This window comes from Hypomesus transpacificus, chromosome 4, assembly GCF_021917145.1.
Source record: "Hypomesus transpacificus isolate Combined female chromosome 4, fHypTra1, whole genome shotgun sequence".
Taxonomy (NCBI): Eukaryota; Metazoa; Chordata; class Actinopteri; order Osmeriformes; family Osmeridae; genus Hypomesus; species Hypomesus transpacificus.
In genome coordinates this window covers 6,882,832-6,910,378 of record NC_061063.1, presented here as the reverse complement: position 1 = coordinate 6,910,378, position 27,547 = coordinate 6,882,832, and the positions used below count along the sequence as shown (strand labels likewise).

The 27,547-nt window shown below is 45.6% G+C and overlaps 2 protein-coding genes across 2 annotated transcripts; one reads left to right on the top strand and one right to left on the bottom strand.

The window, feature by feature from the left end:
• The first annotated feature begins 1,868 nt into the window (after nucleotides 1-1,868).
• efna1a (ephrin-A1a) lies at nucleotides 1,869-15,106 on the top strand. Its single transcript, XM_047019277.1, has 5 exons — nucleotides 1,869-2,172; nucleotides 12,203-12,498; nucleotides 12,963-13,028; nucleotides 13,146-13,238; nucleotides 13,373-15,106. Exons 1-5 carry the CDS (start codon nucleotides 2,072-2,074, stop codon nucleotides 13,495-13,497), a joined length of 681 nt encoding a protein of 226 aa, XP_046875233.1. The 5' UTR covers nucleotides 1,869-2,071; the 3' UTR covers nucleotides 13,498-15,106.
• A 4,019-nt stretch (nucleotides 15,107-19,125) lies between these two features.
• On the bottom strand, nucleotides 19,126-20,142 carry dpm3 (dolichyl-phosphate mannosyltransferase subunit 3, regulatory). The gene has a single exon (XM_047019328.1). The coding sequence runs from the start codon at nucleotides 20,093-20,095 to the stop codon at nucleotides 19,817-19,819; it is 279 nt and encodes a 92-aa protein (XP_046875284.1). The 5' UTR covers nucleotides 20,096-20,142; the 3' UTR covers nucleotides 19,126-19,816.
• Between the last annotated feature and the right edge of the window lie 7,405 nt (nucleotides 20,143-27,547).

The following is a 27,547-nucleotide window of genomic DNA, read 5'->3' as shown; positions in this document are numbered from 1 at the left end:
TGAACACGATGAGAGCCAGCCCTTACACAGACAGTGAGAAACTTATCTGTTTGCCCCAAACAAATGTCCACACCAAAGAAATGGAGATTGACTTCCACATGTTAATGACAGGATAACACTGCATGTCTTTTGTTCCAGGATGATGGAGTTCAAGGGGCAATTCTGAATCCATCTGAGAAACAGCGGTCTGACAATTGAACATCCACTGAACGGTAATGAGTCGTTCTAATTCGGCTCATCTCCATATTCTGAATCTTGTTGCGCCATATCATAAAATGTTGGAATTGGCCTGATAAAGTTCTGGTCGGAGAGAGAAATTTGCCTGAATAGGGAGGGTGGGTCAACCCATCTGCACGAACAAATCAAACGTGAGCTGGCAGATTTGTTTGGTTCCGAAGCTTATGTGCGGAAGGGATCATGAGCAGTCTTCCCACTTTAGCTTCCTGCGGATCACAATCCCAACCCTACCATCTGCAGGTAGTGTGAGTGCTGGTGTTCCTGGTAAATATAGCTGGTGACCCTCCGTCTTCTGAGTTTAATCCGGACAGATTCTGCCATGAGCCGAGTCATGAGAGGGCTTCCAGTTAAAGGCTTACTCACTGTTTACAAATTAGCGTTACATGACATTACACAATGAAGAGGTTAGTGCTCAGTGATGACGCAGTAACATGAGTCAGGGTCAGTAGTGTCTGGTGCCCGTATGAGGATTACTTTGTTTCACAATTATAAAACAAATTGAGTTTTTCTGGGAGTTTTTTCTTGTCTTCCTTGATGGTTTAAATTGGTTGAGGGCCAGATCTATGGGCATAATACAAGCCCTCTGTGAAATTGCTTGTAAAAAAAGGGCTATACAAATACATTTTGATTTGATTTCATGAAATGTTCTGTCAGTTTTTACTGAAAAAACACTTCAGCTGAGGGTAGACAATAACTTAAAGGCAAATAACTCGAGGCAATAAGACTGGAGACATAATGGGACATTGAAAAATTAATCAAGTGGGATGAGAGTGTGCGATTCATTAATATTTGAGGTATTTAGGGGTATGACCTATTTACCAGTGGATAGCTCACAACAACCATGCAATCTCAATGAGTTTGCTGTGTTCTGAATACTGTCAGCTGCCTCTTACACACAGAGAAACGAGCACAAGCACCTAGCTAAATTAGGAGAACATCCACTCAGTGTGTACTAGCACTGTCAGGACAGTACTCTCAGCTTCCGGAAAGCCAACAATTGAACACATGTTCCTGATCAAGCATCTCTACCAGCAACATTAATCTCAGTGACTACTGATCACATGATCACCTACATGTTTACTCTAGTCGTTCAATGTACTTCATCATATCCATCGCCACTCCACGACATTCCAATGCTGTATATTTTTTTGTGCTAATTTTACTGTTATTCATTTTGCATTTTTTGTTGCTAGTATCTTACAGCTAGTTTTGCTATTCTTTCCCTAATTTGCTAGTATTTTGTTGTCATAACCGTTATTTTTGCTGATGGTGTTAAACATTTTTGGTAGGGATTCATGCCCAGGACATAGATGTTGTTTGCCATGTACTATATACTACTTTCGAAATGCACTACTGTGCATATTTGACCTTAAATGACCGTTTATGATCAAACACGGTTACACAATCTTTCTTGGAAAATCTTTGTGCTATTAGACCTTTGATCAATATTCAGACATAAACACAACATAGTTTCATCTAAAGTGGAGTATGAATTGCTCGAGGGTTCCATCTGTGAAAATCACTGGGGAGACAGTTTCTGTTATCCCATTGGGTCTCCACCTAAAAGGGCGTGGTTTGAGCTAGTAGGCGTTTAACAAAACTGGCAACCACATACGTTACTGTTCATTCACTACGGACTGCTCTGAAAGCTAGGTATTTGTTATCCAGATAGTTTTGGCTCATTATCTTTAGCTTACTCTTTCTGTGGCGAAGCGTTGCATGCAATAGCAATCATTTTGAATCCGTTCCTGCACGGACACACGCATCTTTCTTGAGTTGTATTTCTTTAAAAGAACACCTGGTTTTTCATTGCGCTCGTCCATTCCTCTCCACAATGGATTTGGTCTGGAGACTATGCTTCGTTGCCAGCTTCTGTGCCTGTGGTGTTGCCTCGGCAGAGCGTCACAGCGTCTTTTGGAATAGCACCAACCAAAAGTAAGAAATCTTGTATATTCAGTATTTTATTTTCTTGCATTCTTGATATGCATGATGAATAATTGTTGTTGTAAAAAAAAGTTTTATCATCCCAGAATATCTGTTTAGTGCGTTATCAAGTTCTTGTATCTACATTTTAAATAAGGTGCAGCCTAAATTCAATTGGATCTGCAACCAACGCGGTAGTCTGCCATAACTGTTAATAAACCCAATCACATTCTTATGGATATCAAGTAATGCGACGAATTGACCACTGTTGTCATGATAATACAGGGCCGAACCATGCATCCCATAGGCGTCAGAGTTGCCCCAGGGGTTGGATTGCCTTCTCTGTCTGTCTGTCTTGCTACCTGTACTACACTTGCGCAACCTGTGTCCGTGGAATAAGTGTTAACAACCTGTAGCTGCAATTAAATCGGTTAGGCCAATTGTGTTATAAGGGCAGATGGCTTACTCCGCACCAGGATTCCATGGTTCTAGTGGATTTAACCAAGCCTACTCTTCAGACCGTTGTAGCCTATCCGAATCCGATGATTAATGTTATTTCTCATTTCAAAAGCAACACAAAAAGCAAAAAAAAAAATTGAATTTCACTTTATATTAACAAGCACTTACTTGATATGTAAATAATGTTGATGTCTCTTGGTCTAGTGGATAAAATCTAGGGTGTAAAGTGTGTCGTATTACTTTGTTGATTTTAAAAAGTCATCTTGGTGTTGAAATATCTGTTGCAATCGGCGCACCTTTTGATAGCGAGTGAGTGTCTCCATCCGTTAGGAGTTTACTGTAAGTTTACTAAATCATGCATTCTGGAGTGGGGGGGTTAACATGACATACGACCGTTCATATTTCAGGGGGTAAGATGAGAGGTAATGGCCTTTGACAGAGACAGAAGATTTAACCCAAGACCTGGCTGGTGGGTCACACTGGGAAGAGAGATGGATAGCTTGGGAAGGAGAAATTGGAGCTGACATTGTTGGGGTCTGTGGCCATTCAGAATACGCGTGTGTGTGTGTGTGTGTGGGGGGGGGGGGGGGGGGGGGGGGGGGGGGGGGGGGGGGAGAGTCAATTAGAGTTATGGTTGATGATGGTGGGGTGAAGAGTTTGGAGTGTGTGGGAGTTTGAAGTTAAAACACACTTTCCAATACGAGCACAGTCGAGAACGTCTCTCAGTCACACACAAACATACTTAATCATGCACAGCTACAGGCAGACGATCAATCATTCACAGACTGGTAAGAGTATGCTCTCACTTGTATGCTAGCACCTGCTTTGTCTTGTCTTGGGCAAAACCACCCCACTACCAAAACATATTTAAAAAGTGTTCAACTTTTTATAGCAGAGGCCATGAATAGTGTTGGCTTGGTAATGTCACTGCAGGTATTGTCATCGGAAACATGTACATTACGCCATCATGTCCTCGGAAGAAATCTGAGTTAAGTCCCACAAATGTAAGTGTTGTTACGTCAACCACAAGTAGGCTATACAACAAATGATCATTTCTGCAAATAAAGGCGTAATCCCCTGTCGCTCCTGCTATTTTTACTGATTATCTGAGCTAAATCTTTCCCTCTGGCTGCACTTAATTCCACATTCTCTGAAATAACTAAGGGTCCTGGAGATTAGATCTCATGCTGTTGTCAATTTTCACAATTTGCTTTCCCCTGCATTCAGTCTTGATACAGTAGCATGGACATCTGGTTTTATCTATTTTTTCCATTTGGTTTGTAGGTTACCTGTCCCTTCTCTCTCTGACACACACACACACACACACACACGTGTATATATGTACACACAGTCTAACACAGCTCAGTAACTGATGAATTTAAGATATAAAATATACCTTCTCCATGCATGGGCCAGTCAGTTACAGATGCTCTAGACAACACTGGTTGGTCTGTGTGTGCCTAGAGGCATGTTGACTCCCAAGGTCATGGCTGTGAGCTAACCACCACTGTGTTTCAACACGAATTATACCTGTTTCTGACAGCACAGGCCTCTCTCTCTCTCTCTTCCCCCCCGTGTGTGTGGTTCTCTCTCTGTCTTTTGGGCTCTGTGTCAGTGTGCAGCCATATATCTGATTAAGTGCAGCTTAATCACCGGGGCTAGTTCCTAGAAACTGTCTTGCCAGTATGCCCAAGCTTGTGTTTAGGGAGAGGAGGCAGTGTGGGTTCCGGCACCAGCTCTAAATTACCGAGATTACCGAAATTAACCCACACTTCCATGCTTGCACACAAGCCACACAGCCCTTATTGATTGTAACATTGTCTCTTTGCTTGTGTCCAATAGACTCCATAACCGCAATGTTGGGAAATAATGCATTCATTCAGCTTGCTCTTTCTCCAGTTCCCTCCTCTGCTCTCTGACACTGCATGAGTGAACCTCCTTCCCTCCTCCCTTCTCCTTTCTGTACCTGTCTCTCCCTCTCTCCACAGCTTCCTCCCCTGGCTTTGGCAGGCTTCCCTGTTCAAGCTGCTTCTGTGGCATAAAGTTCAGTGTGCCTGTTAACTCTTTCCTGGGTCTGTTTGAGTCTACATTCAAGCCTTCTTCAGTTTTAATGCACACCATATCCGCATAACGCCTACGCTTTCCTATTAATAACATTCATTTAAAGCTTTTTTTTGCGTGTAATTGTCCTTTTAATATTTTAATCTTTAAATCCCAAAGGGGCTTTGGGTGTATTTCCACCCAACATGCTTTGCTCTGTGGTTTATTTTTAACCAAAAAGATGGGTTTTTATAGCTTTACTGACCTCTTAAGGTGTGATTTTTTTTTCCTGCTATGTTTCACCTCTATAAGGGATCTAGAGACTATTATCCAGTCAATTTGGGTGTTTTTGTGATGCGGCTCCTATACAAATTGGTGAATTCCCGCCGCGGAGCCCTGACAGAACAAAACGGTAACGGGTGTGACTGATTGGGGGGGTCAGAGTGTAAGCGCTGATGAAGTGGCATGTTCTCTATCAGTCTGTCACTCATCCTGACACTCTGGTGGTCTCTGAATGCTGCCCCCCACCCCCAGCCTCCTCTTCACACCGCGTTGGGTCCGCCTGGGGGAGATTCATTCATTCCCCCGTCCCTGGGTCCCCTTCGCTCCCTCGCTACCTTTTATCTCAACTTTACAAGCTGCCCCTTTTCAGTCTATTATTTCCTCACCTCCTACTCTCCTTTCCAAGGGGAAAGAGGGATTAATGGTCAGAGCTGTGGAATTTTTTTTATATATATCGTTCTTGGCACCCATAGCAATTCGTCTCCAGGCCCTTCACCCTCTTTCTCTAGCTTTACCTCTCCCTGATGCCCCCCCCCCCCCTCCACCTCTTCTCTCCCAACATATACTCTCCAGTATTGCAGTGAATCCAGGTCTGTTCTGTTTCATTAGTGTGTCTCTGTGGGCTTTTCGCCTCTTGAGTTTCCTCATGGGGCAATGAAAGTGGTAGAGCCTGTCCAAGAACTCTGCTCTGTGAAGGAGAGGAATGAAATGGAGAAAAACAACGGTGTGTGTGTGTGTGTGTGTGTGAAACGGAAGGGAGAGAAGTAGGGCTGGCTAGTTGTCTGTAAGTGTTAACAAATAAGCGCATTCTGCATTGTTCAACATTCAATCTAAATTAGAGCTCCTTTAAAAAAAACACAGATTCCAAAAATTCTCTCTAATCCCCCCCCCCTTTTCCAAACAAGTTTGAGTGTTTTTCTCGGACTGTTGATCTCTTTTTCTCTCATTATTTGCCCTCCCCCCTCTCTCAGCTACCATAATCTAGTCTCGTAATCTCTGTCTGTGGAATAGAATCTGAAAGAACACACACACTGCGGACTCTTGCTAATCTATAGTGACAGACCCAGTAATCGCCGCAGCACAGGGTAGAGGACTGGATGTGACTGTAATCGTCTGCATTTACCTCGGTGAATGTGCCCGTCTCGGGGTCAGACGACAAATTCCCGGACTTTAATCTGCCCTGTTTTCTTCCTGTCTGGGACACGAAGGTTGGATTTCTGGAGAGGTGGGAGATAGTAAAGCGGGCCGAAGGTTTTCTCCGAGGCAGTGCTAGCAAAGTGTGCATGTGCGTGTTTCCCCGCGCCGGCTAGTTTCCTGACCAAGTCTTTTCCCGGGAAAACGGCATATCCTGTCTCCACAGTAAACAATAGCGTTCTCACACACTCGCACGCGCAATTGAGAAAGGAAAAAAACAGTAGGCAATTGATTGAATTTCACCTCACATTAGAAAATGTACACGGTGTGGCTTCCTCTTGTGAGAGTTAGTGGATTAGAAGTGATTGATGATGGTTAATTGGTTTAAGAGAGGGGGGATCGTTTTTTTTGTCAGGGATGCATTACCTGTTGACTCACTGAGGCCCATCTTTCCCCCCAGCTTGACTCACAAGTGTCCTTCTCTTTCCTGTAAGATTTGCTTCTGATCATTTGAACCCTCATCAACCCTGTGAGTGTTTTTCTGCCCCTGTCTCTCGTTCCTCTTGTTATCTACCCTCCAGATTTCCTCCCTCTCTTCCTCTTCCCTCCTCCTCCTCCCCCCTCACGCTGTCCTGTGATTGTTGTTCATGTTCTTTTACCACCCTCTCAACCCCAAACATAGAGGATGAAAGACATCTCCAGTAAATAATGTCTGTCTGTTGTGGAAGAAATCGGGGGTTGGGGAACCAAATAGAATAGTCACACCGTTCCTGAAGCGATGGACAGAAGTTTACTTCATCAATGTCCGGATCATCTTATTAGTGAAGCTGTGTGCATGTTTGGCCATGCATCTGGAACTAACTGTAGTGGATTCATGTGTGCGCCTTTGACTGTGTGGATTGAATATTGTCTTCGTAGAGTAAGCCATTATGCTTGTATTGTTGCGTCAATAAGGACAATGTGTGTCTCTAGCATTTGTCCTGTTTGTCAAATAAATGTCTGGGGACAGTAAACTTGTCCCCGCAGCAATAGCACGCACATTGGTGGCTTCCCTCAATTGTCTATTGCCCCCTAGAGGTCAGCCATGTAAAGACCTTTCTGTGTCGCGCAGAAATGTAAACCAGACCTAGTATAGTTGCAAAATCATAAAAAAAACGATGACCCTTGCTCACAGTCTATATATTCTCCATGGAATTAATTAAAATACAAGCCTAATTTGTGTGTAGATTGGAGGGAAAAAAACGATGAAAAACAATGTTCATCTCACAGAAATCAATTCAACGAATCGATTTCCTTGCACTGATATTTCCCTCTAGAGGAATGTGATGTCAGCGTTGACCTTTTGGGTCTGGCCGTCATAGAGGTACAAATGACTCAGGGGACTTTGTTAGACAGCTAGAAAGAGAACACATATTCATCTCAGTCCTCCTGTGCACGCAGAAATAAGCCAATTATTTTGCAAATGTTGGACCAGGGTTGGGTTTTGCTGTTGTTTGCTGTTGTGGAGGAAAGGAGTGAAGATATGTGGCCAATGACACTGTCCGAACGAACAATGATGGACAAACAAAGGCAGACTTGACAGACTGAGAAAAGAAGAGAGATTGATGACGGAATGCGCTCCAAAAACCAGACAAGTGAACCAGCCTTGGAATATTATGTTGAAAGGGAGGGGACTAATAGTTGGGACCATACTTGTTTCTATGACAACAGCCAACCCACGCTAAATTGTGTTGGCCTCCACAAACAGTGGGTCACTAATTCACATATTTGGCATACCAGCAAAGCTGCTTGCAATAGGTTGAGCAGGTTTGTCGAACGGGGGAGGGGCGAAGTGAGTGAAGGATCCAGTGGGCTTATTGAGTGATGAAAGACGGACAGAGAGAGGGAGGGCACACCCGACAGAGATGGATGGATGGATGAAGTGAGGAGAATTTGGTTTGGTAAGAAAAAAAATAGAGTTGGACCAGCCCAGCTTAGTCAGGCTTGTGTTCCAGAACATCTATCTCATACAGGCCACGTTGTCAAAGAGTCTCGTGACTTGTTTTCATTTTCCAGATGATAAATCAGACAGGAACGCCTCCTGTGTTTCAAGGATTTTGGCTCTTTTGTAACACCTCTCGCTCCATATCCCACATGCCCCATGCGCACACACACACAATCACACACAAACACAGGCCTACACGCACCCTCCAGTCCGGTTCTTTTAGCAGCGCAAAAGTCCACAGTAATACCTCCCTTCTCTGTCAGGACAATGACTCCAGAGCTCCACCCAGCCCCCCCTCTCGTGCTCCCCCACTCCCGCGGCCCCGCTCTGGCCGGCAGTGTCCAGTCTAAGCCCCAGTATTAGGCAGGGTCTGGTGCTGTTGAATGGACTCCGGCTCAGTCTATGCTCCACCCCATAATCCAGGCTCGGACGAGCCGATTAAGCGCCCCCCCCCCCCCCCCCCCCCCCCCCCCCCCCCCCCTCCGGCATTCCCATCCACTCATCCGTGGCACAGAGCGGTCACCTCTTAGGAGAATTAGTGTGGTATTAGAACCTTGATGGAAAAAATGTAGATCCCCCCCTAGCCCGGTTAGTGTAATTGCACTGGGCTCTGAGTGACGGGGCATCTGGAGGGATCCCGGAGGAGTGGAGGTCTAGTGGTGTCTATAGAGTGTCTGGCTGCTAATGTGGTAGCAGGCACGCTGAGGTCAGATGTTGAGCTATCCTGTAACCCTCAACGGGCTCCAGTTGAGGGTTTTTGCTTGCGTTTTGAAACGAGCCTTAATCGATTCCCCCATTGCGGGTGATGCTCCTTACTACATCCGTTACATGGGGATTTAACAACGCGGAGGCCATATTCCTCTGATCGTGCTGACCGCACGTGTGTCGGGTGCGTTGAGAGCCTCCAGTGCTGACTCTTCGATTGGCCGACCTTTGATCCCCAGCGAGCCCTCCTCCCTTCAGTGGTCCCGCATTCCACAGAGCGATAGAGTGCAGACATGAGATGGAGAGGACAGATGGATGGAAGGAGGGGGTAGAGGTGAAGAAGAAAGCAAAATGCTGGCCAGTGAGATTAAAGAAGAGAGATTAGGCTCCTGCCGCTGAAGAGGCTTTAATAAATCAGGAATTCTCTCTGAGAGCAGGAGACGTGTGGTGTCTCTGCTCTGTTTTCACCAGACGATAAAACTCTCGCACACACAGACACATATACCCTGACTGCTTGGCATCACTAACTGGCTGCACTCTCCACAGACCATTATCCGCTCTTATCAACACGTACACATCCAACCGGATCCTCACAGCTGACAGACACACTGACCACACTCGCTGTTGCATATCTGCCATAGTTACACAAATCATCTTTAAGTAGAGAATGTAGGGCCCCTCCCTGGGTTTATTTCTGCTTGGCGTCCGTGCGTCACCAGACACTGCATCCCTGGAAAACCAGAGGGTATTAATCAAACTCTGAACCTAAACTAGAGAGAGTGGCAAGATGGAGGACAGTCTGATTGGAAATGAAGAGGGTTGAATCTACAAAAGTATCGTCGACATTTTAGAAAGCTTTTGACACATTGGAATTGGATCATGGAGTCTGAAGATGTCCTAATTAAGACAGACAACTCCTAAAAAGAGCCCCCAGGATAATTCAACTGTTTGCCTATTAAAGTGATAACCAGACTGTGCATTCAGCCTTGTTTCCTTCTGATGAGTGAGGTATTCCATCAAGTCAGTGTGTGTGAATAGTGACACGAATAAAATGCAGGCAGTGACCAAGCTTCTGTATCACACTGTCATCAAAGCCCTTCCCAGCTTTAGCCCTCCCTCCCTCTGTCCTTCCTTCCCCTAACTCCCAGCCTGAGGGGTGATGGGAAGGGGGGGTACATAATTGCCCCCCTCCAGGGTGACTTTAATGCCTCTTTGTGTTTTAATTGCACCCCCTCCTACTCCCTTTTGATGAACACATTGGGACCATACCACCACCCGCTTATAATCAGGGGTGGGGGGAGGGGACAAGTGACAAACCTACATAGAAAGAGAGAGACAGTGTTTGTGTGATTTGTGTTTACTTTTAGAGATGGGCAACTCTGACAGTCAGGCAAAGCAAACAACTGTAGCATTATTGATTTAACTGGAATTGGAAGTAGGAGCGAGAAAAGCCACTTTCCTGCCAGACTGGTAAACGAAACGTGGCAGGCAAATTGCAGATAAGCACTAAGCTGCTGTGCTGCTGTTGAATAACAATTGTTCAGCCACATTGGCCTAGGACATGTTGTTATCTAATGCATTTTGATAGAAGTAGTTGTACTCTCATTACCGAAGACAGAAAAAGTTGTTCTTTTTGCCGCCATGTTACACTCTGCTCTGCTCTTGTCACAGTGTTGTTAGTTAATCTGGCCATCAGTATTGAGAGGGAGCAGTGAGGCTTGAAGCGAGGGGGGGGGGGGGGGGGGGGGGGGGGGGACTGTGCCGGAGGGGGTCAGTGGGGGAGGGGACCCAGTGTTTGGAGCCGCTGTGTCTGTCCTTTAACCCAGGGGGTCCCCCAGTAACAAACAACAACACTATCTAACGAGCAACAGGGGCCTCTGCTGGTGCGCTTTGATCGTTAGTTACACACATGGATCTTGTCACAAACACACGCACCCCTTCCCCTTGAAAACGATCCCAAAATGTCACTTGTTGCATCGATGGAAGCTGGAGTTCCCTCTCCAGGTGGAGCTGAGCTTTCATTGGCAAGTTTGTCAATACCGACCCATGGGCTGTGGAGCAGGCCAGCTCGGACCGAACTGTGTGGTGTAAATGGGGGGGTTGATAAAAGAAACACAAACACACTCACTGGCTATTCATGGCTGAAAGGCAAGACCATTCCACACATATTATTTGCAAAAGCAATAAAACCCTATCTAAGACACACATTGTGGATGCGAGCTGTGAAAACATTTAGTACAGTGGGGTCTTCCCTCTCCTCCAGGCACCCTGGTGATGCGAGAGGCGGGGGGGGTGGGGGGGGAGTAAATAGATCATCCCAGCCTGGGTAACTGAGCCCTGGGGGTGGGGGCTGGCGTCTCCGGTGGCCAGCTACCGCCCCCAGGTTGATGATGGATGTGCGGGGTCTGAGGAGTGAGTCCTCACCCGGAGGAATAGCTCAAGTCATGGAAGGCCGAAATAGAGACGACACGACCCCCCCCCCCCGACCACACTACCACCATACTGTTGACGACCCCCTGGAGTTGGGTGCATATCTGTGTGAGAAAGTGAGTGAAGGGAAGGTGGAAGGGGGATTGGAGGCAGTATGAGAGAGAGTGGAGGTGACTACCTGGCAGAACAGAGACTGCCGTCGTAAAAAGGGTGGAGGGGCTGAGGGAGGAGACGAGAGAGGGCAGCCAGTCTGTCTGTCTCGACTGTCTTTACACTCCCCTCAGTAATGAAAGGGTTAGGGTGCGGGAGACAGACACTTACCAGACGCGTCTGTGTCTCCCTGTCCTTCTGTCTGGTCCTAATGAAAAAGAAAGAGAGGGGGATGGGGGGGGGGGGAGACCCCCTGGAGAGACTCTCACTCTGATTCACGTCTCTTTTCTTGTGCCCCTGTTGCCTCTTTGCCTGCCTGTCTCTCTGTCTCCCTGTCTGTCTGCTATGTACAGAGCTGCAGATGTCGATACTCATCTCTTGAGTGTGGCAGTCTTGACAGACTGCTAATGTTTCTCTGCAAACATCATTCCGTTTCTGGTGGAGCCGGGATCAATGCACCCTCCTAGCAGCAGCAGCCCCGGCGCGCCCGCCAGCTAGCTCTAGCCGGCCCAATCTCATCCATATTTATACACACGCCACTCCGCTCGGATCGCTTTTTCTCATATTGTTTTCTCCCAGAAACTCAAAAGCGGTTTCCCCTCTCCCTGACTCTCCCTCTTCCCACGTCTGTCTTCTTTCTTTGTCTCTCTCTCTTCCTTTTTCTCTCGCCTTCCCCCCACAAGTTTCTCCAGCTCTTCTCTGATTTCCCTGTCGTATCCGGCCACACGCGCTCCCCCTCCCCGGTCGATACGTAATCACAGATCAGATGGATATTTATCGCCGGCTCCAGTGCTACAGCTGACGTGCTTATCAGTCCCGCGCTGGTTTAACTAACGCCCCGTCCTCCTCTCTCCTCAGGTTCCAGTGGGACGACTACGCCGTGGAGGTGCGCCTCAACGACTACCTGGACATTGTCTGCCCCCACTACCCGCTGGGGGAGGTGCCCTCCCAGGATGCCGAGCGCTACGTCCTCTACATGGTGGAGAAGGAGGACTACGCGGCCTGCCGCCCACAGTCCTATGACCAGATGCGCTGGGAGTGCGGACACCCCTTCGCCCCCCACGCCCCCGAGAAGTTCTCTGAAAAGTTCCAGCGCTTCACGCCTTTCACCCTGGGCAAGGAGTTCCGCCAGGGAGAGAGCTATTACTATATCTGTAAGTGTCTCCTCTCACAAGTTTAAAAGGGTCACACAGGTAGTTTGTAAGAGGTTTTGGCTGAAGGAGCTTTGTCTGTTATCGGTGTCTAATACACAATCTTAGAAACTTTGGCAAAGCCTGAGATAAGCTTGTTGACCTTTTTGAACAGCCATGTGAAACACCGATGGCATGCTTATATGTGCTATTGCGCAACAGATCTTGGTCACATGCCAGGTAGGTCAACTCTGGCCCAACGCCTTGACCTCCGAGGATGGCTCTAATTAGATAAACAGAGGTTATAGGTCAGCGCTGTTCACAGATGGCTGGGGCTTTGGCCCACGCCCGTCTGTCCATGTCTATGTGGATGTGTGTGTGTGTGTGGAGGTTATTAGAAGGACAGAGGAGGACAGAGGAGGAGGAGAGAAGTGCATTAGCCAGCCTGTAATTAACGCTGGTGTTTCTTCCTCTCTCTCCCCCTGCAGCCAAACCCCTGCACCACCACGGACAGGAGTGTCTCAGGCTCAGGGTGGACGTTGTCGCTGCCGACGGTGAGTGTCGCTCTAGTGGTCGGATGGAGGATTGCAGATTTGAGTATGGTCATGTTTGAGCCTGCTGGTTTGACGTCGGGGACTTGGTTTGATTGTGTGTTGTGTTTGTTCCTCCAGGCTCTCAGGAGGCCAGAGTGGCAAAAGGAGGAGCTGGAGGTGGGGCTGGGGCTGGAGGTGGAGCCCACAATCCCTCCAACAGACTTCCAGCAGGTACAGTAAGAAACCAGGAAGTGTTTCATCTGAATGTTGTAGCTGACATTTTCTAATTCAGGGCACTAGTGTTTTAGATGTTGAGATCATTTGTAGTCAACTTATGTTTACTGATTCTTCTACTCTTCCCACAGATGACCCAGTGGTGATCCTGCCTGAGGTCCAGAAAAGTGTGCGGACAAACTCCGCCGTGACATCATCGTCCCTCACAACCCTCTCACTGATGCTCCCACTCTTATTATTGATGTTGCTGCAATAAGAGACTACAAAAAGAACTACAAATCCCTTGGACTTTCAGGGACACTGAAGGTGGCCTGTGAGGCACCTCAGACACAGACTATAAGCCCAGTGCTGGCCATTGGAAGAGTTTTTACACTTGTAAAGTATGGATAAACACTCATGCACCACGTGTAAGGAGTGAGACAATGGTTGGAGATAACCAAGGAGGCACTTAGCCTTCTCACTCTTTCCAAAAGATGTCAGTATTTTTAGTTTTTTTTTCCAGAGAAAATTATTTCTCTTTAATTGTAGTATTTTTTGTGCTCTCCTCCATATGTGACTTTTCTTTTTATATAAATGCTAATATAAAAGGGGAACACAAACTGGAACAGACGAAGAACAATCAAGAAAAACAACTTTCTCTTTGGATTTTTATGTTATGAAGATGTAAACTTGTAAAAAAAAACAAAACAAAAAAAACAGCATTTATTCAAAAAATGTCTCTAACCTATTGAGCCAAAGATCATAGCGGTCATCTTTCCAGTGTATACTATTCCACCCTGCAGTGTACTGTTTGTTGTATTGTTGTTATTGTATTGGTATTGAGTGACATCAATGTCCAAGTGATTCTTTTCTCAATGTAGCATCGACAAAAGCAGGGCCTGTACTTACCACAGCTGCTCCTTTGCAGACTCGACAATGTGCTATTGTACCGTAGCACTATACTGCACAACAGAAAGCAACACACTACTTATGACTTTGTACAGACTCTGACACACACAGACCATCATAATACAAGCTCCATAGTACAACACAGGGATTCACACTACATAGAACCGACAGGTGTTGTGTACATTCTGTGAAAAATTATTTATATGTGCTGATATTTTACTGTATATGATATTGTATGTTGAACGCAATGATATGTTTACTGTAGAGGGGAAGGAGGCAGATGCTGTTTCTCAGGGTGAGAAACTGTGTGAAAGGAAGAGTGCATGTTTTTCCATGAGCGTGAGACGGAGAAAGAGTGAGTGTGGAAGGATTCAGACACGATGTTAATCTGCCAAAAGTGAACACTGAGATGTTGTGTGTAGCGTAGAGAGGCTGGCCTCCTCTGCTAGTTGTGTCCCTGTAGCGTTTATATCCACCAGCATTTACAACCATGATTGGACTCTTCTCACCGCAGTCCTTCCTATTGTTTAACCGAAACGATGCTATTGTCAGTCAAGAGTGCAAAACAAAATTCAATTTTTATTGAAAAGTACACGTTTAATTCAGTTAAGTTTTTTTGTTAAAATATGTATTGCAATTTGTTTTCATGACAAGTGTGGGAGTGGTTTTGTTACTCTTATTGTTGATAATACAAACCCAGACACAGCACATTAATGTGTGTACTCAATGGACATGACCCAACCCCAGTGATGGCTGCCAAGCACAACATGATTTTATAGGGAGGCTTGAATGACAGACACGACACGTGACCAACATGGAGTCAACCCTACTGTTCTCAGAATATGCGTTACCTTACTGTGTACATGTGTAAGTAAAGTGTATTATATGTACATATAGAAGAAGATTATATAAAGACCTGTTTGATATGATTAATGTGAAATTCTCGTTAAATAAAAAAAGATATTTTTGGAAAACGAGAACAGCGTCCCTTCCTCCAATGTAATAATTTTTTCAAAGCTTGAAACAAACCCTTTTTTTATGTTATTACAATGGAAATAATGATGAGTTGGTAGCTGCACCAATGAACAATCAGTAGTAATGTAGCAAGATTGACCATATATAATCATGCCATTTGTCTCAGTCTATGACCGGAAAGGGAACACAATAGAGAGATGTAGATCTGCAGATGTTATTAACAAAAGACCTGGTGTTAAGTCGGGTGCTGGAGAGACACAGGTGTGGACCCTTCTGACTTAACTCTCTCTCCCTCAACTTTGTGAACCTCCACCCTTCACTCCCACATTCCATTATCTCTCATATTCCCGTCCACTCCTCGACACCACTATTGTTCTTCTTCATTCTATTTCTCTCTCTCCCCTCCCATAAGATCTTTATGGCCGTGACAGTTAAAGCAGCTGTGGCCCCAAAGTGTGCTGGTGCCACAACACTCCCCTGTGTTTTCAAAGTGATTGTCATAAATTAGGCTGGCAGACACTTAGCCGTTTGACCTCTCCAGGGGCCTCTACAGGACAGTAGCTCTGTGAGAAGACTATTCTCTTATTTACTCACTCCACCAGCGCCCTGACATAGGTAAACTTAACTGAGCGATGAGGAACAAGGGTAAAAATCTTTATCACCGCAGTAAATTTTAGGGGGAGTCCAGACAAATAACAACGACAATTGAACAGTCTGCAGACACTGCAGGGATCCGTGGCTTAGGAAACGTAAGAGGAGAAACCTAGTCGGTGCACAAGGTAGACACCCCTCATGAGTGAGTGTTTGGGACTCCAGTTTTCGACAGTCTTGTGGTTGGATGGGTTTTCATTTACACAGGTTTTCCTCAGAGCCAGCCTACAGCAGACATGATGCTGTGCTGTTCCTTACATCACTAAGCAAAGGTTGAATTGAATAGGGACTGCATGGGTTAACTTTAGCGTTGGGATTCACACAGCGAGAAGAGCTGGACTTGGAAGACGGTTGCGTCGGTTTAAAACGGCGGGCCAGCTGGTCGGAGTCTGTTGTTGGACGAAGTCAACAAAACAACAAGACACACGCTGGCTCACAACCAGGCTACTCTTGAGGTGCATTCGGCTCACCGCACAGGCGAGAAAATTATATTTCATATCCTCCTACCCTGTGACTGAGTTAAAGCCGCTGTCACCGTGGCAATAACAGTGGAAATAACACTGAAATATTATGAAAGTGATTGGGAGATATCACAGACAGCAGTCTCGGCCAAGCCGGCACAGGAAACGATATAAAAGCAAGGATGGTTGAGGGCCATGGGGACGCTATCTAACATTGTTGTTTCATTTGTAGCATTTGTAACCTGGGTAGACGTGTGTGTGTGTGTGTAATTGGGAAGCCAGCATTCAAACATTAGTAAGAGAGACCAGCTGTTTAGGAGCCATGAGAACAAAATAGGCTGTCCTGATGGTACATTTTAAATCTGATCCTCTCCATGTCTGAGTACTGTTGTGGATCAGATCCCCCCCCAAAAAATACAAGAATGTCATTTTTTACTCCAATACAAAATATTTATTTTGTATGTTAATGCTTATCAAGTTTTAGGATTCCTGAATGCTGAAGCCCCTGGCTTTGTGGAAGCCTCGGTGATGGCGTCGAGTGACAGAGCGAGTGAAGGTCAGAAAGGACAGTGGGATGGCAGGAATCACTGGTCACTGTCAACAACACAGTCAGCGCTGGCGGTCGGGTTCTCCCAGGCCCTCACTTGTTGGCCCCCTGCCATGGGAGAGCGGTCAGGGTGTGGTCTCCTCTTCCCAAAAGTCCCTGTCACATACTCTCACCCACGGCTCTGACAGGGTCCTCTATCTTGTTTTCCTGCTCGGGATTCTCTGGTTTCCTGACTCTGTCCAGTGCCACCTCTCTCTCTCTCTCTCTCTCTCTCTCTCTCTCTCTCTCTCTCTCTCTCTCTCTCTCTCTCTCTCTTTCTTTCTCTGTCTCTCTCTCTCCCCCCCCTCTCTCCCTCCCTCTCTACTTACCTAGTCACTGTTTAAATATGCTGTGCCCCTATCTATTCATATCTCTTTCGGTCTTACCTCTTTAACATTGGCTCTTTTAAAAGCTTTGAGGTTTGCCTGTGAATTTACAACCTTTCATCACTGTGCGGTGAGGATCTCTCTCTCTCTCTATCTCCCTGTCTCCCTATCTGTCTCTCTGTTTCTCTCTTTCTCTCTATTTCATACACAGAGCAGTATGGTGTCCCTGCCTGCCGTGAGGCCTCCAGGGAGACACTGTAGAATGTCTCTCATGTTCCGTGTCTGTTTGTTTGTCACTGTTGTTTTGTGCTTCTCTCTCTCAACGCCTCTCACCTCTCGCCAGCTCAGAGAGCAGAGGGAGCACATTCTGTGCACATAAGTCATCTCTCTCTGCCTCATTGTCTGTCAGAACTCCTCCCTGCCTGACCTCCGGGAAATATTTCAAAACCCAGAAGAGGGCACACACAGACTCCACTTACCAGTAGTAACTGCAACCAAAGGAACTTCGAAGTTTCAGAGATCTGTGAGTGGGGGGGAGAAACTCTTCTAAGGAAGTGAATGGAGATTCAGAAAAAAACATCCCTTTCAAGGCTTACTAATACTCAAATGTGTTTTATATTCCTGGCTATTTACGATTGATGCATTCCAGAACTCTTTAACCTCCACATAACAAGTGTTATGTGATAAGAGTAGCGGTTCTAGGAGAGATATACTCCTTTTCACTAGCACAGATGACTTCATCAACTATTATACTGACACCTACACTTATGACTCATGCTGGTCCATACATTGAAGAAAAGTTTATTACGTAATTTTTAAAAGGATTTTCTGAGGGCTGGGACATTTGTAAAAGCAACTTTGCTTCTTGCTTCTTCCTAATGCCCTTCATACACAAAACTCATCCTTCGGTTGCGAGAAACCTTCAAAAAGGCCTTGATCAATGTTCCTTAACTTTAGATGAATCACATCAGCTTGAGCAGAATAGCTACTGTCACAGAGACACACCTGGGGATCAAAACACAGAGAGTTTGTTCTTCTATTAGTCTTCTAACCTTGGGGCGGCCCAGAGCTGAATGGTGGGTCAGGGCACGGCTAAAACAAATAGCAAGAGATACAAAGGACACATTTCTCTCTCATACGGGGCGTCCCTCACTTTTATGGGGTTTCCTGATGGATTTTAGTTCCATTTCCAGCTCAATTTGAACACTGTGTAGCACTGTATCCTCAGTGTTTCAAGTCAACCGGTTCAATCAGATATGTTCTCTTTGTTCTGCAGACTCCTACCCCAGTACACCAAACAGCAATAATGCTGTTGCAAATCCACAACTAAAACGTGAGGATATTTTACATTGAAGTGCTTTGGGATTTTATGTGCAGTGGAGTCTATTCGTTAGATTGCAGAATTGTTCTCACTTTGGCATGTTGAGTCTGTCTGGCTTGGTGGTAACGTCATTCATTTTGACATACATTTATTTATTTATTATTCAGTCATGTTTGTTCTTACATTTCAGAACTGCTGAATTACGATGGTTCTATGGTATATTGGAGCTTTCATTTTTATAAACTCTACAATTTGACCAGCAGCCAGACATTTGCACATCAACTCAAAGAAAACTGCCAATTTGTTTGCAAAGTTATTGTTCTGAAGGACTGCAGCAATCCTGTAATGAGGCTCTAAACTCGACTGTTCTTTGTTCATGCACAGCAGGGGTCACTGAAAATGGGAATCTAGGCAGTATTTTACAGCTGACATAGTAAATGAGCCTTTGCCAAAAACATCAGATCCGTTCTGAGCCATATACTTTTCTCATACATCTGAGCTGAACAAGATTTCAAAAAGGGAGAAATTTAGAAATGCTGGTTTGGCCAACACGCAAGAACATTTGAAGATTTTTTTTTCTTTTTTCATAGAACAGAAGACAGCATTCAACGTATGGAAGCCCCTAAGCTCTAAGTCCCAGTCTGGCATGCATTCATTAGACAGACACACAGCAAGCTTTGGGAAAAAATAGACCGCTTTTATTAAGTCACCACAGCCTCAGGACACAAGTCTGAAACATTACAATGGAATGTGCACTTATTAAACATGAAAAAAAACTAACAAAGCTGATGACAAAGATGATTTTCAGAAACACTAGGATGTAATTCCATGTTCAGACTTATCTAGACACAGCTACTGTAAGCCTTACCAGTCCTAGTCCAGCCTGACAATTAGGGCTTTATATACTGAAGTACAAGGACCTACACAAGAGCAGAGTGCTTTAACTATGTCATATATTACTAGTATTCTTTTGGGAATGTTCAAATAACTTTTCCCCCCCCAGTATTAAAATGTAATATTCTGCTGGTGCTATAGGATGAGATCAAAATCTTGAAAGCAGCCCATTCATGTGCACAGTTGAAATGTAACGCATCTGGCACTGGCGTTACATAGTCACAATCAGGATGCTAACTACTGTCAACACAAAGCACTTGCTGTGAATGATTGTACATTCAGATAGTAATTTCCTAGTTTTAGAGTATTTCTCACTAAATCCTGAAGAATAAGACAACCATTCTGTTACCGAACAAAACAACGATTGCTGTGCCTAAACCAACACCTGTGAACATAAAACGGCAGAGTGATCCATGATAAAGAACTCTTTCTTCATTGTCCATCACTGTCTTTTATGAGTCTTTGCGATTGTTTCACATCTTCAGTCCCTTTTTCCTCAGGTCCTCTTTGGCCTCCTTTATCTGAGCCTGAAGCTCCTTTGCGGCATCCTCACAGTCATTGAACGTGGCCACCCTATAGCCCAATGTGGCCAGGGAGTAGCAGCCAAACACCACCAGCAGGTAGACGGGCATGGGCCACGCCACCTCCATGTATGTCTGGGGGAGCCGCAGGTCCAGGAGGTCGAAGGTCACCAGAGCCCAGGCAGCGCCTAATAGCGATACACCAAACAGCCATTCCAGCAGCTTAGTCATGTTGGGGGAGACGGTGAAGATGCAGGGAAGCACCAGGGAAAGAAAGCCTGGTATCAGATGACATTAAAAGAAGAGAGTTTTAAGTAAAGGTGAGATTCTACGTTTGGACACTGGAAGAATTCTGTATGTGTGATGACGAATACGTATTGTCAGCCATCTAACCGGTAAGTTACAGAGCTATCCATTTATAGGAAACTAGATAAGAAAATTAGTATTAACAACTATATGCAAATGGAATTACTATTTTTGTCTAAACAGTAGGCTCTAATTCAATTGATTAGCTTCACATGCTGCTAAGCTAGCAAGCTAGGCTTTCAACTACAACTCAAACTCCTGGCCACAGACAGACGAACATTGATATACAACAATTGATATAGCAACAATTGTAAAAACAATTGATAGATACATACGTGCAGACAAGAGCAAATATGTCTGTCACTATATTCGTTAATCCAGTTACTTGCTACGAACGTTAGCTTCTTCTAAAGCCAACTCACCACTCCTCACTCAGCGCGCAAATAATTGACGTCAGAGGGACGTCGTGTAATATGGGACATGTAGTTCTTAGCAAGTGAGCGGCCACACAACAATGGAAGATAGAGACAGAAACAGACAGAGAAAGGGGGCGACGTAAAAATAGAGCTAATGGGAAACGCAAAACTCGTTAAAATGACATAGTATTCAATTGCCGCTGATGTTTTCCCTGCCTGCTGTAATGTGTCAATTTACAATGGCCCCTGGCACAAACATTAACACAAAATTCTAGTTTTAATTGTTTTTCGAACTAACATATGTTCCCACCTCCTAATTTAGAGATAGCATTTTAATGATTGCCATTAGCTTCCCAAATGGGCAAACAGATGCTGAATCAGACAGTAGTACCACAGTTACAAAAATGTGGGTTAGTATGTGCTATGGGGCACATTTGTTCATTCACAAGGGTGAACTCAAGAGCGTCTGTCAGGCTGCAGCAGGGCACAGCCCTCTTAGAGTGTACTTAGGAACCAAAGAGACATAAACATTGTTCACTTAGCGAGTGCACGAGAGACACTAAAGAGCCACTGAGACATAAACATCATTCACTCCGCAAAAATGGAGCGTTCTTAGGACGTTGGTGTTTATGTTTGTGTGTGTCAGTGTTAATAGAGAGAGTGACGGTGTGCGTGCCTGTGAGGGAACAGGTTGTTCTCCATGTTTACAATGTGTGAGAGGGTGTGTGTATGTTTGACTCTATCTCTGTGTATGCCAGTGTGAATCATTTATTTTAGCCGAAATTTTTATAGAATATCTGTTTACGTGTGTGCTATCTATTGAGTCTGATTTGCTTGGGTTTGCGTGTTTGTCTGTTAGTGTGTGTGTGTGTGTGTGTGTGTGTGTGTCTTTGTGTTCATATCTTTATGTACATCTAAAGTCCACGTCTGCCAGTAAGTGTTGACGTGCATGTGTTGCGTGACCGTGAGCTGCGCAATGCGCATGTGAATCTCAGTGGGAAAGGGCGTGCTGGCGTTTCACAGCGTGTGTCTCTGCCAGCTCCTGTTCCTGTACTCAGGAAACCTGGGCTTCAGTGGAGAGAAAAGGGGGGGAGGGGGGGCTGGCAGACAAAACACAACAGCCTGAGACAGGGAAGGGGAGCGAGGGGACACAAGCTGTGAGAGGGGCAGGGAGGGGGAGAGAGGCCGCAGGGGAACACCTTAGAGGGGCAGAGAGGCTGAGAGAGAGCCTTGGGAGGAGAGAGAGGGTGAAGAGGGGAGAGTTTGTGATTGAAAAGCAGGGAAGGATTTACTCGCTCAAGTTAAGAGAGAGAGCGGGGCCGAGAGGTAGAGAAGGAGGCAGGGGAGCAAGGGGGACCCAGAGGCGAGAGGTTGAGAGAGATGAGGTTTTAGAGTAGGGGGTTTGCAGGTGCAAGCTGAACAATTGATGACCTTAATGGTGCATTAAATCCAGATGTTGATCCAGACTTTTCTTCAATCACCCAACACCTCTGACCGCCACCCAGCACACACAGGCCCCAATTCCCACATCATGTAGTGACAGAGGGTAAAGATAGATGGACTTGATAAATGAAGAGAGAAAAAGAGACAGAGAAGCAATGAGAGAAAAGGGAGGAAGACAAAAGTGGGAATAGGTAGAACAGGGTAATAGAGAGAGAAGAGAAGAGAAAAGGAACAAGAAAGGTAAGTAGAAAGAAAGGAAGACAAAAGAACTTGGGAGAGTGAACCACAGAGAAAATGAACAAGAAAGAAAATGAAAGCTGTAGATAGGTAGAAAGATATACCAGTGATAAAACCGGGAGTAACTGTACTCCCAGAGAGAGAAGATAAGAGACAGAGATAAAACAGGAAACTCAGTTCTGGCGACGTGTTTGGACCATGTTTCTGAGGCTAGGTCAATATTAGTCAACTGAATGATCTAGATAAGAGATTGTTCTAGAAAAAAAAGATTGGGTTTTGTTTGACCAAGAGGAATGTTAGCATGAATACCTTACCAGATTCTACCCAGTATAGAAAGACACAGTGAGATAGCAGGATAAACTAAAATAAAGAGAGTATAACAGGGAAAGAGAAACAGACAGAAAGATATAAGAGAGCGAGCGAGAGAGAGAGCGAGAGAGAGAGAGAGAGAGAGAGGAGAGAGAGAGAGAGAGAGGGAGAGGGAGAGGGAGAGAGGGAGAGGGAGAGGGAGAGGGAGAGGGAGAGGGAGAGGGAGAGGGAGAGGGAGAGGGAGAGGGAGAGGGAGAGAGAGAGAGAGAGAGAGAGAGAGAGAGAGAGAGAGAGAGAGAGAGAGAGAGAGAGAGAGAGAGAGAGAGAGAGAGAGAGAGAGAGAGAGAGAGAGAGAGAGAGAGAGAGCAGAGTGTGTACAGTAAGAAAATGACCCAGCCAGGGAGTAACAATAGAACTTTGGCTGACAAACAGGAACCCTCTGTTTCCTCAGTGGTGGACCTCAGTCATCAGCTACGCAGCAGTAAGACGAGTGTGCCCAGGGTAAGAGAGAGGGCACAGCTTGTGCCCTTAGCGTGTATGGCTGTGTCTATGGTACAGTACACCTACAGACATTTATTTGCTGGGTGAGCGAAAAGCTAAAGCCATTTTCGGGGAGAACAAACTAAAGTTAGAAGCTTTCAGGCAACAAGGACATTTGTTTTCGAACCACCTCGACAACTCATGTTCCGGGGTCAGAGTGTGGCCAAGTGTGACCTGTAGAAACCAGATGACCCTCGTCCTGGTGGTGGTGGCTGTTGCCTGCGTTGGAAAACACACCTGTTTGTGTTCCTGCTGTGACGGAAGGACAGAACAGAGGGGGTTGCAGTGACAGACAGAGGAAGAGAAGGATGGGCTTGGCTTGCCCTTCCTGTACCCTCCTCACCATACTGTCCCCACGCATCGCATCACTATGTTGCCTCTGTTTGTCTCAGTGAACTGCTGTTTGCTGACCTTAATAGCTGTCATTACAGATTAATGTCTATGGTGTGTCACTTCTTTTCAGTGTGTGTGTGTGTGTGTGTTGTGTGTGCGCGCGTGTGTACGAGCGCAAACGTTGGTGTGTGTAGGCCTGTTTATGTGTGTCAATGTGAGCGTTCGTGAGCGTGTGCGTGGGTGTGTGTTTGTGTGTGTGTCCTCTCCAAACGCATCCATCAACCCCCAGCCCATGTGTTCTGATCAAATCTGCTGCTGTCAGTGGAGCAGCATCCATGCGTAAGGTGGCTTCCTCCCTGGAGTGGGACGCCACGTCCTCCAGTGTCATCGCTATCGACGCTTGAGCTAATTGGCACATGCTAAGCTAGCCTGCGGCTATGTTAAATTAGTCTGCGTTGCTTCCCCCCAGCCACAACGCTGCATGGGACCAAGGGCCACATTGCTTTCAAAGCTTCAATGTGGGTCATTTGTCTATGCCCGTCACGTGGCTGTTGAGGTCTAGACCAGATCCAAGTCATCTGATTCGCTCTTCTGATACTGGGGATAGCCTGGGGGGGGGGGGGGGTCGGAATGGTTCTTTTAGGATTTTTAAGTTAAAGTTCTTCTTCTGTAGTCTGTGTTTACGGTCAGGATTGGTGAGAGGTTATTGTTGATGAGGGGATATTAGTTATAGGGATGACACGACAACACCCAGCATAGTGACCCGGTAATTGACATCCTCATTCCCGATGGCCTCCTGTCCTGATTCCATGACATTGATCACCACAAAGAGATCATTGGATATCGACATCTGTCATTCATATAATAAGGTGATCTCATTATACTAATGGAATTGAGACGTACTTTTAGAAAAACTAATATGCAAACACAGTACAACCAAAAACGAATTACAGTAACGACAGGGTTAAACGAGTTATTTGCATATTATATTACAGCAAATGCATGTAGCTGTGCTCTTTTACTGCTTCTCATTATGTGGACAATGGCTTGTCTATGCTAATTAGGTTAGAAATACAAGGGTAATGGCCACTTCAAGGTTGCTCCAAGTTAATCTCTAATTCAATCATCTATGACGTGCTTTAGAATCTGGATATCAAAATGTCATTGAAGCTGCTAAGGTACATTAAACAAATCATATCAAAGTATGACATGGTTTGTAAGGACGGAAAAAGTACGGACAAAGAATGTATGTTTGATTACATGCACATAAAATACTTATGAAACATAAAATGTATGTTGAACAAAACTTTATAACTTAAAAGATGGCCAGTGAGGAATACATTTCCATAAATGGAATGACTACAGGTTGTCATTGAGGCTATAACGTTCACATTAAAGGTCATGAGTAGTGGATTACAGTGCTCGGTGGCTGAGTAAAGCTGATTGCTGTTGACCCAGACAGACGTGTCTGTCAGGCTCTGTAGATGAAGTTGATTGGACGTGACGTCTGGACTCTCTCGACCTGTCGATTTCTTAGCTTGGACATAGGGGATATTGTCCTGTTCCTGCCCCACCCCCCATTGACCCCTCAGAAATCTGACCCATGGACTGCTGTCTCCCTCAGGCACCTGTCAACCTTTGACCTCTCCAACCTGGAGTGTTGGAAGGGGGGGGGGGGACTGGGCAAGTGTTGACATGGTAACAGATAGGTCTAAGAGTTCCAGACTCTTAAGAGACAGTGACTGTTTTTCTCTTTACTCAGGTCAACTGTTTTTAACCTGCCCCACCCCACCTCACTTTTTCCCTGAGTGTGTCCCCCCCCCTCTGTCTACCTGAAATTGATGCTATCACCCATACTCTCTCTGTCATTCTCTGTCTCTCCCTTTCTTTCTTTTGTTCTCTCTCTGTCTTTCCCTCTCCCACTCCTTTTTTTTCACTCTGGTCTTGCTCTATCCATCTCTCTGCGTGTCCCCCCTGTAGTTAACACACAGAGGGCTGTGATGTATGCACAGCTGGTTTTGACAGAGTGCTCTGGGAAACATGTGTGGTTTACGAATCTCCTGTTGACATTCTGATCCGCCTTGGCTTTCGCTTTTCAGGGAACAGGAATTTTAACAGCTCCGGTGACGCTCGCGGTTCCAAGTCAGCACGTCTGACCAGCGCGAGAAAACGAGTTCTAAAAATGTACCGCAGCCCGCCGGCCCTGCCGTATAGATTGAGTTCATATTGTACAAGCTCAACTGAAAGTGTGTTTCCATTGTCAGACCCACACCCACTCCCCTCAGCATGCGTTACTATTAACACTATATCATTGCTCTCTCCAGTCCCAACACTGGTCCGTGCTGGGCTGGGGAAAGAATAACATCCTACTGGTTTTGAATTATGTACAAAGCGTAAAGAAAAATGTAAAGTCATACCAACCTCACAGTCACACCCAAGAGCCAAAGGCTACAACATGTGGTTTGATTTCCAGTTTGGGAGCAGACTTCAAGCTCGATCTTTGACAGTTTTACTGACTTTTTTCCACACCATGTGATTAAAATTTAAATCTTGATATGAAATCAAACTTTTGCAGTCCCCTGGTCTACTACATATTGTAAAGTCGTCTATGATACCTCAGATGACACAATATTATTAAGGGGAAAAAACACGTGGGTGGCCTTGTAATGATACAGCCCACTTACATTAGAGCAGTGTCTTGTGATAGTTATTCTGTCTTCTCATATAATCATATGATGACATTTGTGTGATGGCAATTGAAACAGCCTTGAGAAAAGGCAAACAGATATGCCTCTGTATTGTAAATGGTAATAGACTTCTCCAGCTCCCCTCCTCCCGCCCTGACCCCCCTCCCACCCTGTGCCTCGTACAGCAGGCTTCAGGTCACGGCCATATGGAGCCTTTCTGGTATTACTGCCACCCTTCGTTTACTGCAACGAGGAGAGACGTCCCCTTCATGTCTCCCTCAATCCTCTTACCAAACATTTAGCTGATTGATTCTCTCCGCTCCCTGCTGTTTCTATTTAGCTTATCAATTTGGTAAAGGCCCAGGATGCTCAGGCAGCAGTCTAGATAGCCAGGAGAACCATAAAGGTTTAATGCTTTCACCTTCATCCGTAGGCAGCTCTTCGTATGTGAATCACTCCAATTAAAGTTGAGAAGAGATGAGACATAAGTCATATGGTACCAGAACAATGACATTGTAGGTATGTCCAGCTGGGGATGTCTGAGGTTTCCATGTGTGGCTTTGTGGAGCTGTGAGTGTACTGTATTGAGATTGGGTTGAGAAATGAGTTTGCATTGGAATCAAATATAAAGGAGAATGTGAATATCACGTATTGCAGTTTGCTCTGTTACAGTTATGATTCATATATATAATTATGTATTTAGAGAAACCACTTATTGTTGTCTCTGTTTTGTTAGTCACTTCTGTAGACACAAGAAAACCTGGTAGAGTAGTTTCTCAAGGACAAACCCTCCAGTAACTCGAAATCCTCTCAGGCTCTGAGAGAACTCTCTGCAGCGCACACTGGGTGTGTGCCTACAAGTGGAACAGCTTGTCAATAGCGTATCTGGCAAGGTAAATGAAGTGTGTTCAGTCCTTTCTGAACATCTTGTGTTTGTCTGAGGCATACACTGGCAGGCAGGCAGAGGGACAGACAGACGGACAGACAGGCAGACAGACAGGCAGATAGGCAGACAGACAGACAGACAGACAGACAGACAGACAGAGGGACAAAAGGATAGATATACAGACAGACAGGCAGGCAGAGGGACAGACAGACGGACAGATAGATATACAGACAGGCAGACAGACAGACAGACAGACGGATAGATATACAGACAGACAGGCAGAGAGACAGACAGACAGATGGATAGATATACAGACCGGCAGACAGACAGACAGACAGACGGATAGATATACAGACAGACAGAGGGACAGACAGAAAGACAGGCAGGCAGGCAGGCAGGCAGGCAGGCAGGCAGGCAGGCAGGCAGGCAGGCAGGCAGGCAGGCAGGCAGGCAGGCAGGCAGGCAGGCAGGCAGACAGATTCTATGGCCCAGCAGATGGTACCATCACAGCAGGACTTACAGTGTC

Excerpts from the sequence above, each read along its gene's own strand:
- dpm3 (XM_047019328.1), bottom strand. The coding sequence starts at position 20,095 with ATGACTAAGCTGCTGGAATGGCTGTTTGGTGTATCGCTATTAGGCGCT.
- efna1a (XM_047019277.1), top strand. The coding sequence starts at position 2,072 with ATGGATTTGGTCTGGAGACTATGCTTCGTTGCCAGCTTCTGTGCCTGT. Across the intron at positions 2,173-12,202 it reads TGGAATAGCACCAACCAAAA|GTTCCAGTGGGACGACTACG; the intron begins GTAAGAAATCTT and ends CTCTCTCCTCAG. Across the intron at positions 13,029-13,145 it reads GGACGTTGTCGCTGCCGACG|GCTCTCAGGAGGCCAGAGTG; the intron begins GTGAGTGTCGCT and ends TTGTTCCTCCAG.